The sequence below is a fragment of the Tenebrio molitor genome, chromosome 3 (genome assembly GCF_963966145.1).
Source record: "Tenebrio molitor chromosome 3, icTenMoli1.1, whole genome shotgun sequence".
Taxonomy (NCBI): Eukaryota; Metazoa; Arthropoda; class Insecta; order Coleoptera; family Tenebrionidae; genus Tenebrio; species Tenebrio molitor.
This window is the reverse complement of record NC_091048.1, coordinates 18710985-18727753: the sequence shown is the minus strand read 5'-3', so window position 1 is coordinate 18727753 and position 16769 is coordinate 18710985. Positions and strand designations below refer to the sequence as shown.

General features: G+C 34.3%; 2 protein-coding genes across 3 annotated transcripts; one reads left to right on the top strand and one right to left on the bottom strand.

The window, feature by feature from the left end:
- The first annotated feature begins 36 nt into the window (after positions 1-36).
- Positions 37-3219, top strand: LOC138125737 (uncharacterized). Of its 2 annotated transcripts, none has more exons than XM_069041194.1 (7): positions 37-804; positions 854-1086; positions 1136-2076; positions 2121-2374; positions 2422-2575; positions 2650-2964; positions 3012-3219. In XM_069041194.1, the coding sequence occupies exons 1-7, from the start codon at positions 604-606 to the stop codon at positions 3149-3151; spliced, it is 2238 nt and encodes a 745-aa protein (XP_068897295.1). In that variant the 5' UTR covers positions 37-603; the 3' UTR covers positions 3152-3219. The 2 variants fall into 2 exon arrangements, with proteins under 2 accessions (XP_068897295.1, XP_068897293.1); XM_069041192.1 differs by having other exon boundaries at positions 3006-3219.
- On the bottom strand, positions 3166-15420 carry slim (scruin like at the midline). Its single transcript, XM_069041217.1, has 4 exons — positions 14861-15420; positions 14595-14806; positions 3779-4005; positions 3166-3725 (listed from the first exon to the last, which is right to left on the bottom strand). The coding sequence occupies exons 1-4, from the start codon at positions 15281-15283 to the stop codon at positions 3277-3279; spliced, it is 1311 nt and encodes a 436-aa protein (XP_068897318.1). The 5' UTR covers positions 15284-15420; the 3' UTR covers positions 3166-3276.
- Positions 15421-16769: the final 1349 nt, after the last annotated feature.

Here is a 16769-nt window from a genome sequence, read left to right as displayed (position 1 = left end):
AAACTTTCACAGGACACATTGAAAACCCCACAAATCTTTCAATGTATTGTCATCAGGAATAGACGTGGGTGAAATTTTTCATTTCACTAACTTAGGTAAGTTATTGACAACCGAATCAAACAAATTCCAAGGAATTTGTTTGTTGGTTTGTACACAAATAAAACGATTCAAATAAAAGCGTTTAAAAATATTGAAAATTAGTAACCACCAGACTGCGGCTTAAAAAAAAAACAACAATAATGCAGTCAATAATCCTTTTCTTCCATCGTAGTAACGGTAGTAACGTTGTTTATTTGTAGTGTGTAGTCATAGAAACGGCAAATCACGATGGCGTTTTTGTAGAGTAGAAAATAAGGAAAATATTTGCTTACTGTTATTTGTAAACGCTTCCGTGCCGACATTTCCCGATAAAATGTGTAAAAAAGTTATTCAAGCAAGACAAGACAAAATTGATTGCCTCTATTAGCATCTTTTTAAAACCACGATAATGTGAAGTTATAATTTGTAAAAACCCCAGGAAATGGTGTAATTTTCACCGTGGTACCTATTGTGCGAATTAATATTGATTTCAGTTGATCTGCCAAAAGCTATGAAAATTCTCTGATGTCGAGAAATATTCAAACAGTAACGAAATGGTTGCCTTCAGATGTAAAAGGTTCTGAAATAATTTTTCAAGAATGCAAGAATTTGAAGAGATCTTCAACAAATTTGCTGCAACGAATTAGTGCGCTTTTAGAAAACTTGAAGAAAAAGTACAATACGAAAATCCACCACAACTGCATCCAAAATGAATTGAACATACAAGTAGATAGTAAATTTTACGTTATGTATGGTTTATAATGTAATTTTTTAGGAACTGGAAGACATTAACTTGACAATGGACGTTATGGTGAATAATTTCAGCCTGGTATTCCAGAAACTCAATTTTGAGTGTGATTCACAAATAATAATGGAGAAAATTAAAATATGGAAAGATTTACTGTGGAAAATTAAATTGAAGATTTGCTACTTTATTCAAGAGCTGATCAACGAAATTGCTTATTTGTTCATTTATTATGGAGAAATTTTATTAACACTGACGTTAAGGTAATTTTATCTGAACAAGAATCAGTTTTATAAATCCATTTATTTGTAGGATATCCACAGCTTACAATAACTTATTCGCAATAGATAGTAAATTTGGTATTGTTAAAAATATGAGCGTTTGCAACAATACTTGTCCGTATTTGTTCTTCCCGCTGAGAAAAATTTCAGTAACTAGACTTCTTCAGATGATATCGAGTAACAGGGCAGAATTATGTTGCCACAAATTAATAGACTGCCTCCTCGAAACTTACAAGTTATACGAAACCAACGACGACGACAACAGTTCCGACAACTCGAGTTTTGAAATTTACAGAGCCTTAACTAAGCACATGTCGCCACCCGACCCTTCCGAACCAACCAACAAAAACAAAATCTTGAATTTTGACAACGGCAGCAACAACGAAACGTTCCTGAGCATCGAGGAGTTAATTGCCTACGAAGAGAAAAACGTTTTGGATTTGCTGGACACGATTTTGAAAGTTGCTCCTGCGATGCTGGGATGTGACGGCGTAAAAAAGTCCAAAAGCACCGGCGCGACCAAAATCAGCACAAAAGCTAGACAGAAAGTGCTGGATTATTACGAACAAATATTGTGGGGCGAAGTCGGGAATTTCTTAGAGCACATCATTCTCTGGTGGGCCTCGAGTCCGTTGTCGGCGCGATCGCCCCACAGCAGCCAACACTTGAGAGAATGGATAACTCAGTTTATACCGACGGCCGAGATCCCGTCGGTGGTCCTGTCGGCCCTAACGAGTCTCGCCGACGCGCTGGGGGTTCACGTCACTCTAACTTCTTGGGACCAACACTTCCGCTTAGCTTTAGTCTCTTCCAAATCAATGTACAATCCTGAAACTGGCAAGTTGTTTTGTAACGTGTTGCAAGACCTAGTGATGCTTTGTAATCAGTGTGAGATCACACCAGACTGGATTATCGGAGCCCCTTTAGAAGAGTTGCCTCTAGTGGAACAGATCCCCGTTCTGCACAGACTAGGTGAGGTCGGATCAAACGAGACTTGTAGTGATTGTCATTTTCAGATCACTCTATACACACCACAAGACTCTGGGCAGTCAGCGAAACGAAAAAAATTGCGAACAACTGGAACGTCGACGCTTTCTTTACGGTCACCCACACAGATATTGTCAGTTGTCTCGCACAGTTGAATTCTTTGCGTTTCACTGACCACAGCGCAGACATCGAAAAGGGTGGTCTAGGTGTGCATGTCCAGGTCTGCACTCTGATGAGAGCGAAACTGGCCTCCGAAGTTCAAGAAAATATAACCAAACTGAAGGTACGCCCTCCAACAGTCTCCAACTGCAACTCACTACTATTTTTTAGGGCACTCCGAATGAGTGCGTCAAGGGCTTGGCTAGCATTTGCAGGACTATCAGTTTGGCCAACTTGCAGATGATTTTTCCTGAAAATTCCTACTGGCGCCGAGTTTCGACACAACTTCCCGAAAAACCTAGTTCCTACGTAGATAAGTTTTTAGGTAATTTGGTTTATGTTGCGATGTCTGAAAACCGTGTCTGAGCTTATTTCTGACGCATGCAAACCCGTTTTTAGATCGAATCTTAACTCCAATCTTAGTAGCGACCGACGATCACGTTATCAGCAACATGATTTTACAGATCATGTGCGAATCTTGGCTCGATCACATTTACATGAATAAAATTAAGTTTTCTCAGTATGGGGCTTGTCAGTTGTTGTGCGATTTTGGCTACGTGGAAACTTGGTTGATCAACAGCTCTGTAGCGACGCAAGCTATGCGAAAGAAAATGATCAAAAACGAAGTTCTCAGGCGGTGCGAAGGTGTGGGACGATTACTGTTACGCTGTCCTGGCGAACAGATCAAAATGATCGACAAAAATAAAAAAATCGGTACGTGCAGCGACCTTTCATTATTATCATTACGACTTCAGTTGTAGAGCCGAACTCGCCGAGTGGGGAGAAAACAGAGTTGATGCCGGCCGAAATGTACGTTCCCAATCAAGAGCAGTGGCTGGAACTCAGGGCTATTAAGAAGAGAAACTTGTTTAAATCTTCCTTGTGCTGTGGGAAATTTTGAATTGTAAAACAAGCTCGTTATTAAATCATTTATTCAATCGATAAAGGGAATAAATATAAATAGATTTATTTGCTGTCCAGACAACTTTGAATTAAAGCTAGTGTATTCTAATTCGAGTTAACGGTTCATTGTTCTCTATTAATCGGTGGACCGTTATTGCCTAACCGTTGCACAAAATGTCTCGGTAATCCGATGTCGATCAGATCGTCACTCTTACATCTTACAATCTGGGGGCTATAGTGGAGGACAGCTTCCCAGCACATTTCACTTAGTTTAGGTATACACAGCCACGTCGAATACATGCAATTACTGCGTCTGACATCGTTGCCGTTGTTGCTGCAAATGCCACCAAAAATATAAAGCCGTCCTTCTGGTGAAGCTGCTGCAGCGTGAAAATAAATAGGATACGGTAAACGACACTTATCGAAATAAGTCCATTGGAAGGTTTTCAAATCTAGACGCCAGAGGTCGTCGAACACGTTTTCTCCATCGTGACCGCCCGTGATGAAAACTTGATTTCCGAGTTCTGTGTTTATCTGGACGGCTCCGTGGCAACGTCTGGGTAGGGGAAACCCTACAGTCATCTTATTTACTTCAACTGCTCACTAAAATATATTTTCTACTTACCAATTCTCAGATCTCTGACGGTTTTTTGCGGGTACCACGTATGTTTTTCTAAACTGAAAGCGGGGAGGTTGACAAAGTCAAATGCTACAAGGGCCGTGCCTCCACCCAGGATGTAAATGTTTCGGTTATCGAAACCCACTTCGTGGCGGTAACGCCCTCTTGGCTCATATTCCCCGCTGCCGCGACAGACGTATACGATTTCCCAGACCAGGGTTTTCAGATTCAATCTAAATATGAAATAATGTTAGATGTTAGATGTGTGGCAACAGTTGCAAGACAAATACGCAGCTGTGTAAACTGTGCCAATTAAATTCCACTTCCACTTTTCGGGGTGCCATTTTATGCACATTTACGATACACTATCGGAGAATTTATTTTGCACCAGTATGCAAATAACATAAATCTTTGTTTTAACAATATGTGACACTTACATGTTAAGTCTAGACTTTTTTAAAACTATGTACTGCCTATTACATAATCCGACTATTTAAAGGTGTTTTCTTATAGCATTCAGTTTAAAATTCATATAGGAAACATATTACATATAACATATCGCAGTTCACTCTTAAATTAGGTAGGTACCTATTTAACCGTTCTTGTGTACTACACGAAAAGAATTCCTCGAGTGACCACTACTTTTTACAATTAAGATTAATTTCTGAGAACTGTTCGTCGAAAAAACAAGATAGACTAATTAACATGTGTTTGACTGTATTTTTTTTTCCTTGAATGACGTAGATGCTGTCTGTGTTTTACTGTATTTTTTTTTCTTAAAATGACGTAGATGCTGTCTGAGTACATTAGCATTCTTTCCGTTGGAAAGATTTCTTAAGATACACATGCATGCATTAATAAAAGTGGTAAATCCCCATTTTTTTGCAGGATCGATCATTTTCACGTGTTTATCGATTTCGTTTCCAGGGGTTGTTGAGGCTGTAAGTTACAAAAAGCCCTAGGGCGGTAAATAATCTTTTGTTTATTAAATTCGGTATGCCTTCTCTGGATATCGATTGTAAACAAAAAAAATGTATTGTGTTTTTATTAATTGTTCCGATAGTTTATTTGACGAGTTTGTGTGTAAATTGGGCCTTTTTTGGCACGCGTGGGCCATTTTTAAAGGTATACGAGTGCCAAAAAGGCCCAATTTACACACGAACGAGTTGAATACAACGTTCTTTTGTTCGACGAGCCCCTTAAAGGCTCGCTTAAAACCTTTAAAATTAGCTTGACGTTTCGTTTCGACAAGTTGTGACATTTATCAAAATCCGTTCACATAGGAGAAAATTCTCAAACTCCGACAGTGTCGAACAAAAAAAACTTTTATTTCATACTGTCATTACTGTCCGGTAGATGTTCGATTACATTTGAGTCCGGTAGGTGAGTTGTAACAGTATCAGAGTCGGAAAGTATCGCTAAGCAACACCTACCGGACTGTTTTATTTTGGTAAATTAAATCTGACATTGAAAAGTGAAAAAGTAAAAAAATAGCCAAAGTAAAAAACAATAGCAACGGCCGTTGCCACAGGAAAAAAGATGATGCGATTTTTAGAATACAATGTGATTTTTTTATTTTTGAAGTAAAATTACGATACAGAACAGACTTTCAGTATGAAATAAAATACATGACGATACACTTCCGGTAGTATAGTAGACCCAGAAATATAGTGATTTTATGAGGGATGGAGTACATTAACTTGAGGTGGTCAGTTATGGTAGGGCAATAAGCTTCTGGCACCCGTCGCGCGACTGGGCTCTACCTACCTTTGTCTCCGATGGTCCATTTTCAGACAGCTCAAAAACATCTGTCATAGAAGATTTATAACTCTCCTCAAGTTGGTAATAAAAGCAAACCCAAAATTGTAAAAGAAATTATCGGCCTAAGTCCATAAAAGCACTATATTTCTGGGCCTACTATACTTGTAACAGGTACTCGTTTAAACATTCTTGACTCGGGTCCTAAACTCGCCTCGTCCATAATGTCTAACTCGTACTGTTACAAGTAACCTACCGGACTTATAACGTAAATTACTAATACAGTGCCTTTTTTTAACGCTGGCCATATGGATTTACATGCTAAAAAGTTTAGGGTCTGTTAATGAGCTTTTTAGTAGTAATTTTTAAGTGAAATTTGGTAGGATATTAGATTAGTATTTTATAAATCAATTTCAGTTCGGCCCATCGTACAAAACAAAATAATCACGGAATCAGAGCAAAAATAGGTTTATTAAATTTACCACGTGGCTTGTCAAGTAGGCTGACGTAATGTCAACTCAACAAACCTCAAACAGCAATAATTTTCAATGGACACCTTTTCAAGTAAATAAATGATTGAATGGGATAGACTTTGAAAAATGTGCAGTTTTATTTCATAAACATAAAACATAGGAAATCATAATCACATCAAAATAAATAAAATTCTACTTCAACAATATGAAACTATTTTAATTGATTTTGAATTTTCATGTCATAAACATAAATTGTTCAAACTGTTTTCCATAGGCTGCAAGACACTAACCAAGACGATCATAAAAATTTTGTCGAACATTTTGTAACTGTAACGATTATAAAACCTTCTGGGCAAAAAATAACGTAATAAATTAAGTCCTTTTTTTAATTAATTCCGTAATTATTTTATTCACTTATAATTAATTACACGAGAGCTTTTTTTGTCGAAGTAAACTTGACATTTCAATGAGATTTTTGTTGCCTGGCAATTTAACGAAAAAAGCTGCCTCTGAAAAAATTACGAGTCCGTAGGACGAGTAATTTTTTCTGGCAGTTTTTTGAGTTTAATTACCAGACAACAAAACTCGAATTATAAATGTCAAGTTTACTTCGACCCAAAAAAAAAAGCTTGAGTGTAATTCGGTAAGACAATTTAATGAATACGTAAATCACCATGATGCAGACCTACTAGAATCAGACGCTTTCAAACGTTAGCTTCCGTTTTGTCACTGGTAAAGTTAGGGCAAACTTTTTTCGCTGTCATAGTGACAAAAACACCGCTGCTTATGGGATTTTTAGTGTATGAATTAAATTATCCGTAGTACAAAATAAACTTAAACTGATTTATAAAATACTAATCTAATATTCTGCCAAATTTCACTTAAAAATTCCTGCTAAAAAGCTTATTAACATCACGATCCAAAGGTTTTGTCATGTAAACCCCTATGGCCAGCGTTAAAAAAAAGCACTGTATAAACATCACGGGTGTAGTGCTACCGCTATCGGGTAATAATGGACTATTACCCTCTACCAGAAAACGCACCAACCGCCCTTGATACTTTTAAAAACAACTACCGAGCGATCATTTAAAAAATAAATCGAGTTTGCTTTGGAGCCTATGCTATAGCATGGGTTGCCATAGGTAACACGCCGACTCGATTTATTTTTTAATTGATCGCACCGTATAAATTGTCGTAATCTGGATGATGGAATTGATTCACGAGTTCTAGGTCCGTTTAGAAGAACAGTGTTATTTATATTACGAGGGTCATCCAGAAAGTAAGGTTACAACATTTATGTAGAATCGAGAAATGCTTGTATTCAATTGAAATTCACAGAATACTTCACAAATATACCGGGTGTATGATGAAAAATCTTTGATGCTATAACTTCCTTATTTTTTATCCGATTTTAATAAATGATACGTCAAACAAAATCGTTTTAGAAACACTATAGCCCAACATACTATGACTTTTTTTTGACATTATATTTTTTGACACACCGCAGCTAACTTTGTTTTTTTAAGTTGCACTGTATGTTTTTTTATCTTTATTCTGATAGATGTTTATCTTCTGAATACACAAACATTAAAATAAAAAATCAAAAATTTGTTTTTAATAAAAAATAGAATTTCTAAAAATCAAGTAACCATAACTTTACTATAGCAAATGTTCGAAATTACCTAAAATTAAATGTCATTTTATTTTTTGACAAAATTTTCTGAGTTCTACATGAAGGCAGTAGCTCGTGGTTAAAATTATGCTGGTTCATTCTGGGACAACCTGTATCTATTTTGTGCAACGCATGCTTTGAGCCGTTTCATTCCTAATTTTGCTTGTAATTTGCATTAATTTTACATAATAAACAATATTGTTCTGTCTTCTTTCTTTCTACTATTGGCCAAAATTGTATACCCAGGTGGGTGTACACTTTCAAATTTCAAACTAAAAAACACATGTATACCAATTGGGTACACGTGTTAAATTAGACTGGAAGGATATTTAAGTTAAGCTATGTACAGTGCATTCACTTTTGTTTTAGACCAGAGTAGGCTATGGAAATTTGGCGAGCTGTATGGTAAGACTGTGGCTGAATGACAATATACATCAATACATCATGTATAAGATTTGAGGTTACACTTTCTTGTCAAAATTCATGACCATGTAGCCAAGCATTATCATTTTCCAATTAACTACATTTACATAAATGTAAATATTGCACAAATTTAAAACTAATTTAACTTAATACTTAATAATAATGTCAAATTTGACACTGGCAGTTCGAACAATTTTGATTTTGTTATTTTGACATAGCCCCGATACCAACAATTAAAAAAATTAAAATAGCCTACTCTGGTCTAAAACAAAAATGTATAATATCTTAGAGACAATATTAAATTTATAAGCCCAGTTCATGCAAATAGCTTGGCACCAGCGCAGAATCAGTAAGAAATGCGGTTGGCACTCAACGTGTGGCTGTCTGTATATCCAAAAGGGTACCCGTGACACTCAACGTGTTAAAACGCAAGTGAAACGAGCGTTTTAAAGGCCCACGAGTGCCAAAAAAAAGCTCAACTTACACAAGAACGAGTTGAATACAGCGTTTTTTTTGTTCGACGAAAGGCTTCAAATCGCTTAAAATCTTTCAAATTAGCTTAACGTTTCATTTTGAGAAGTTGTGACAATTATCAAAATCCGTTCACACAGAAGAAAATTCTCAAATTCTCAGTGTCGAACAAAAAATAAATACACAAGTGTCCCCAAAAAAAAAAGACGAGTCCATAACTCCCTTATTTATCGGACGATTTTATTTATTTATACACCAAATCAAATCGTTGTGAATAGGCTACAAAAGGACCTAATAAATTCAAGTATAGTTCTAAGCGCTTCAAGGCTAAACTGTCAAAATATATATATATATTTTTAAATAGGTAGGTACGGTCGGTAGACAAATAAAACTGGGACACTTAAAATTTAATCTATGTAAATCAGACCATTGAATTGTCACTATATTTGTCAGTGTCTATATAATATGTCATACCAAAGTTAACCTATTTGTGATAAAGCCGTAATTAAACGATGCAAATTTGTAAATTTTGACTTATATGATTGTCATTTTTGTCCCAGTTTTATTTGTCCATCGACTGTACATACCTACATACTTTTTTTAGTAATTCTGTTAGATTTTTATTCTGGAAACAACAATGTACAGTTAATTTCAAAATTATCGAGTACACCTCAAAAATCAAAAAGTCGATTTATTACAGGTTTTTCCACATGTAAAGATGCATTTTTGAAATTTGAGTCATATTTTTTATACAGGTTACGTAAGTTTGACAACATAAAATGTAGCTGATATTTTAGAACACCATAATAGTGTCTGTTTTATTCTCTGCACGGTGCTCTTCGCGATGTTATAATAGTGGGCTACCCTCCGGATCGACCACCCTTCTACTAATTTGGAAAGAATGAGCACTTTCGCGTTTTCGGTTAGATTAGACATTTTGTTTGTCAAAATTGACATTGATCATTGACAAAAAATGTAAGTACATTTTACACTGTACAAAATTAGGTGTACTCTATAATTTTGAAATTAACTGTATCACAAATATACACTTACATACCAAAAATACAAAAAAAAAATGAAAAAAACAACAAACAAAACGTTATTATCTTCTATGCTCAAACTGCCCTAAACATTGGCGGAAAATTCGCACAATCCCATATGTTATTATTTGTCATTTGTTTTTCCAGCTTTTGGTTATTACTTATTACACTGTAATGCAATGCATTTTGATAGCTTCTCGCTTGGTGCTTATCATTTGTTTCAAAAGTTGGTGTATTTTTTTATAAGAGGTTATATCGGGCGATCAAATTAATTTGTAATCGAGTTATCCACGGATTTGAATCCGTATGTCTTTTGCAACTGATACGTCGAGATCTAACCTGTGTTTCAAGCTGTGTTTATTGGAGCGTGGAGTTCAAGTAAAGACATACGATTTCGGATTCATGGATAACTCGATTACAAATTAATTTGATCGCTCTTTACTTATGATACATTGTTGTTTTCAGAATTGCGAAAAAGAAGTGTGTTCCCATTTGAATTTTTTTTTTGACAGTTCAGCCTTGAAAGCCTTGTGGCTATACGTGAATTTAGTAGGCCATCTTGCAGCCTATTCACAATAATTTAATTTGGTGCATAGATAGTTAAAATCTTCCGATAAACAAGGGAGCTATGGACTCGTCTTCTTTTTTGGGGGCACTCTGTATATGAATTGTTTTTTGATTTCCATGATTACATATTTTGAAATAATTTTGTTTTATTATCAAAACTGACGAAATTGGAAATTTTAAAAATATCTAGATGTTCCTTCAAAATAAGTAAGTTTTCTATTACGCATGAAGTCATGAAACGATCTACAATACGCATTAAAATGTCAAGCATTTAAAAAAGAATAATTTTCACATACCAAATTTCAATACGAATGAGAAAATTTATTACTGAAAAAAGCCACTGTTTTCAATAACAACAGTTTAATGACACATTCATTAAAGAAATGTTCTTATTTTATTTATGTTTGTCTTAATAAATAATTTGTTTTTGTATTATTTGCTAACTGATTTAAATAAATACCAAGATCATTTTAAGGTTAATTATAGAATTTGTGTCAAAAACAATAGGTGCTGAAAATAACATACAAAACAGTAAATAAACATTTGAAATTTCTCCTGTGTGAGAGGATTTTGATAAATGTCACAACTTGTCAAAATGAAACGTCAAGCTAATTTTAAATATTTTAAGCGATTTAGAGCCTTTAAAGGGCTCTTCGAACAAAAAAACGTTGTATTCAACTCGTTCTTGTGTAAACTAACGAGCCAAAAAAAGCCCACTTTATACACGAACTCGTTAAATAAACTACTATTACAAATACATATTGGGTGATTCAAAATGATTCTGGATAAGTATGGCAACTATGTACTATGGCGGACAATAAATTTAGGCCGGCAAATTTCTGACATTTCAAAAAAGTCAATGCGAGCGACCATTTATTGTCATTATGACTGATGTGTCAGTGTGTCAAACTGAAGGTTTTCAAGCTGTTTGGCGTTTCCTTCGCCTTTTTTGTAACTTACAGATCATGACGCACTAGCATAACTGATTTGTAGTAGCACTTCTCTCTGGTGCATGCTTCTTTTCCCAATTTTAATTTTGATTATCGCTGTCACGATGACAAGAATGACAAAAATCGAAAATGGGGTTAGTTGAACATAATGCCAGCTTCACATTTTGAGGTCAACTCAATGACAGGCCGGCCTAAATTTATTGTCCGCCATAGTACGAAAATTTATGTGGCAACTGTGTGCATACTTATTCGCTGCTCAATATTGAAATTCATAATTTGAAATTGGCAGTGACAATTTGGACAATTGTTATAAATAGTGACAATTGCACGAAATATTGAATTCGATGTTGCCATTTAATCAAATATACTTTTCGATCCTCAAATTTTTTGTAAAAACAGCGACATCTTTTGGCAATATGAAGAAAAGTGACTCCAATTTTCGTAGCTACTCTGTATAATGTGAACATGTACAATATTTCTAAGTGTCGGTGTAAATATTCCATATTCTTTTTTTTTTTAAGAAACAATGATGTCATTAACTTTAATTTAGCGGCGAATGGAAATTGGAATTAAAAAACAAACTGATATATCTTGGAAGCCTTCATTTCTTTTTAACAAAAATAATAAAAAGACATGTCCTTACCCGAAAGGTTAAACTAGCCAACAACAGGCATAAACAACTACCTCCAATTTGCAAAAAAAAACCATTTTAAACAGTATATTTCGATAATAACAACAACTTTTAGTTGTTATCCATGTAGGTACATTTTTCACAATCTTTTTATTGTATAAGACAGCTGCATTTGTTGTTTGTTCGAATTGTTTGTCTCGATAAAGTTTAACGCCGAAACTTTACGACTTTCCGACACACTTTTTTAAAATAAAATGTAAATCAGGCTAAAAGTGAGGTGTCGCATTTGCTTGCTAGCAGAACATTGCACCATAGCAAACCTATTACATAAGCGAGTCTATAACGCGGGAAACAATAAATTTAAATGCAGAAATTCTAGCACGAGTAATATTAAGCAATTATTACAAACGAATATTTTTATTGCGTATGCGAACATTTAAGGCAACTTGATGTTACAGGCGCTCTTCGGATCTAGGTACTCATCAACTTTTAACCTCAATTCATAAATTAAATCTACCAAAAGACTAGTTTCTAAAATTAAATTCGCTTAGAAAAAATGCTAACGGCATCCTTTTGAAACAGTATTTCGAATACTAATTTAGATTAATCTAGTTCTTGCAACGATGTGGAATTCAAAACAATTATATACTCTTAATTATATCATCATCAACAACTAAATATCCCAATTAGTGAAACGAAAAAACAACAAAAAAACACCAAAGACAAAGGTAATTCCTTAATTAGCCTTCGTTTCTTGCTATCTTAAGTTGTTAACTATTACTTCATCATTACGACTCGACCTTAAATTTTCGTTACCACTGCACTTGAGTCCTCTACATTCACGTCTAATAACGTAGGCAAGACAATTGTTATCATTTGTTGACATGTCAGGCTGTTTTGTTTAATACACGTGAATTTAACCTGCGACCTGACCTGCTTTAATCGAATGCTACACATGATTTCACTTTTACTTGCCCTTTTCTTAAGAAAAAAGTATTACATTCCTTAGTACGACAAAAAAGTACAAACAGGTCTAAATAAACAATTACAAACATTAAAATTAAGCTCAAGTCTAGCTGAACACTACATAATTAATTTTGATTTTATTCCGTAGAACGCTTTCACTTTATAATTAATTTCAATAAGATCATTACATAAGAGAAAATATTCAAGTCTAGTCACGTGTTCGAGATACTACACCACGGTTAGAACAATAAAATCATGACTCGCCGTTTCATCTTCCTGGAGTATTTATTATTACCTACATACTTAAAACCCGTATGTAATGGAAATCTGTAATGACCGTTTTTTGTATGTCAGGACTTTTTTTATTTGGAGTGACTCATCCAGTACTTATGTAATCACCCCAAATACCTGATTATTGTTTTTTTTTTATCGTTTTACGTTTTTGCACAATGTCAAGATATTTTCATTTCATTCTTCAATGTTATGCAAGCTCATTCTTTAAAGCAATTTACAAGTACTGTTCAATGCAGCCACTTTCTCTTAGATGGAAACCTTGAAATGAGTGTTTGACCAATCTCCTTAACCTTGACTCTATTAGGAACAACATCTTGCATAATTTAAATTCTAGAGTCAAAAAAGTTGAATCCAACAATTGAGGAAATCAGAACATTTTTTTTATTAATTTTTTTCGTTAACATTGCAAAATAAGTAAAACTTTTTCATTCTGAGGTTCAGTTGTAGATTGGTTTAGTCATTTTAATGTTAATGTTAGGGTCTGTTTTTTCCCAGATGAAAAATAGTGGTTTCTGTTTTTAAAAACAAACAAACCGACGTCATTCTTCCAAGTATTAATCGAGTTTTGGTATACATATTTCCAATACATTTTGTTACGAATGATTAGAAAAATGTTCCACATTTAGGTGCGATAGTGAAATATCCAACTAACATTTAACAGAAATTGATAAATTGCGTGGCAGAGGATTAACGGTTTTGCTATTTATATTTACAACTCCTGGTTTAAACTTTGGTTAAAACTATGGATTTTTTATTATTAGTTTTCAATTTTTTTTAAATCTCACTAATCATTACAATTTGCACTAATGAACGTAGTATTCCAAATTTGCGTTTTACATCCATTATTTGAAACGAAAACGAATTTGATCGGACTACATTTTTGTACGAATTTGCATCTTCAAAAAATTATGCCAACTTTTCAAGAACCAGTTTAAAAATAAGCAGCAAGCGAATACGGCCTAATTTTTTCACAATGGAATTCTGGGTCTCTTAACGGTTTAGACGATTCAAACAAAAATATCTTGGTTCAAGTTCCGTTACGTATTTTCCATATTTTTTGCATAAAGAATGGAATCGTTTGCAAAACAACAAAGAAATAATGACGAATCTCCTGTTTATTTCCAATACATGAAAAAAACTACGGAATGGAAAAATGTAAGTTTTAAACAGTCTAAATTTAAAACAGAACAAAAGCAACAGTTTTCTAATTTAATAATCTCATGATTTCAATTTCAAATTTATTGTTGAAATATAAAAAAAATATGAGAATTATAAGATTCTGGCTAAATTAATTAATTAATTCAAAAGATATTTATATAATTATAACACTACTTATTTTATCACATCTTAACTTGCATTAAACATGTAAATTAAGCACATGATATTATTGCAAACACTAAAATGTATTAGAATTAGAAAATTGTATAATATTAAAATGTTTCATCTGTAAATCTGTACATTTATTACTTTCATTTTAGAAACAGATTTTATTATAAAAAAAAAACAGAATCTGATAAAACATACCTCAAATTCTGTTGTTCACTCTCTGCTTTATCTAAAATAGTTTATGAACTTACCGATGAATATCACATGTATATTGGACTCCTGTAGTGCCTCCAATAGTGTAAAGATAATCATTATGATAAATCAAAGCTTGTCCATAAGACTGTAGGGGTAGCTGACCTGTAGTATGGACTTCATCCATAAGACCTTCATTGTCGTTTACACGACAAACAAATAATTGATTGCTACATCTAAAACCAAAAGGTGATCCTGTTCCACCATAAACCTATAAAAAAAATCTTTTTATACAAACTTTAAAACTGAGGGTACACAAATTTACCATCAAGATATTTTTGTGCAGAACTAAAGCATTTGATGCTAACTCTAAGGGTAACGTATGGCTGTTGGGGTAGCGAATCCACTCCTTTTTGGCAAAATTAAATCTCCACAGTTCTTGAAAAAGCGGGTATGACTGTACCCAAATCTCATCACTCTCAATTTCATCGCCTCCGATCAAGGGGTTGTAACCGCCAAATGAGTAAAAGTTCGATGAATCAGCACCTATTCGATGGCCACTTCTGGGATAAGGCACTTTGCTATTTTCATTCGGCTTAATTTCTTGATAACGAAAGGGCTTAAACGCATACCGAGAGGGTTCACTTGAATCGCAATCATCACTACTACTGCCGCTACTGTTATTAGTCATTGTTAAAAAATACTCGAAGAGACTTTTTAAAATCTGATAAAACGTTTTCGAATGCATTTGGAATGCTCATTATAGTACTCACTACACGAGGATTTCGATATAAATAAAATCATTTTGAAAGGATTTAAATGATTTCACAACGAAGTTGAAGGTTACCCCAACCAGCTGACGTTTGTGTGTTAGATTGCGATTGCAACGCCCTCTGTAAGGGAATGTAACGCAAAGACCTAGCGCAAAGACACGCACCAGAGAATGTTATTAATAATTATTGTTATTAAACAATAAACATTGACATTCGAACACTAAACACGGGTCAAGAAAATCGATTGTATTAAATTTGAGATTTTATTTACTATCGTAGAAAAATCTTTTTTTTATGTTCCAAAAGATAAATAAATAAGGCCCGATTTATTCAGTGCTATTCACCTTTCAAGTAAATTTATCTGGCCAGTTGTTGCTGATTTAGAATCTACTATTGGTAGATCCATGGTAATTACCGTTCAAATAGTTACTTGAAGGTGAATAAACCGGGCCTTAATCTCCTTACTGAATTTATGTAGACATGATAAAAGGTGTTCACATAAAAACATTTCGGCCGGGTTTATCTCTTGATTCTCTTGCATCCTTAATGTAATGTAAATAAATTTGAAAGTTTTAAGATGCATCCTTATAAAATAGAGCTGAACAGATTATTTTTGCTGTATTTAGGTTCCAAGTTATTTTGTTTATTATTTGCTCCATTCAAGATTAACGACCACCTTGATTTTTTTAAAATTAATTAAAATGTGTTACTTTTTTTACACAGACGTATTCAAAAGGTATTTAGGTCTCTTTTCATAACCAAGTATCTTTAGACGCGGGATGTCATTTAATAGTACATATTTTACAGTAGAAGTCCGTTAGGATAGCCTTTACTGCCGAGCCAGAGATTTTGTGAGACGAGCTCGCAGAGCGAGTCGAATAATACTGGCGATGCTGTAAAGGCCCTAACGGACGTGTATTGTACAATAGTTTTTGTAATATCTCTACGATTCGTTCAAAATTATCTTTTTGAAACACATTTTTTTCAACGCCATCGAAAAAACCGAATGATTAATAAGTGTGCGGAGGACGTCATGTCAACCGGTGTTTGTGAAAAAAAATTGTTTCAATGTTGTTTGTCAGATTTGTTCAACGCTTAACTTTCCGTTGAAAATAAGCGAATGAAATCAATAAAAAAATCGCAATCAAGATATTCCCGATGTCCGGAAGTGAGGTCATCGTTATTGCCTGCAAAATCGCGCTTGTGTTAGTGAAGCATCATCTTCAATCTTGTCTCCATTTGCTGCTGTTTGTCAGATTTGTTCAACACTTAACTTTCCGTTGAAAATAAACGACTGAAATGAATAAAAAATCGCCATCAAGATATTCCCGATGTCCGGATGGCCGCAGAGCAAGTGAAGTCATCGTTATTCCCTGCAAAATCGCGCTTGTGTTGGTGTTAAAATTCTGAAGCATCATCTTCGATCTCGTCTACATCTGCTAGTGGCATACGGATTTCGAT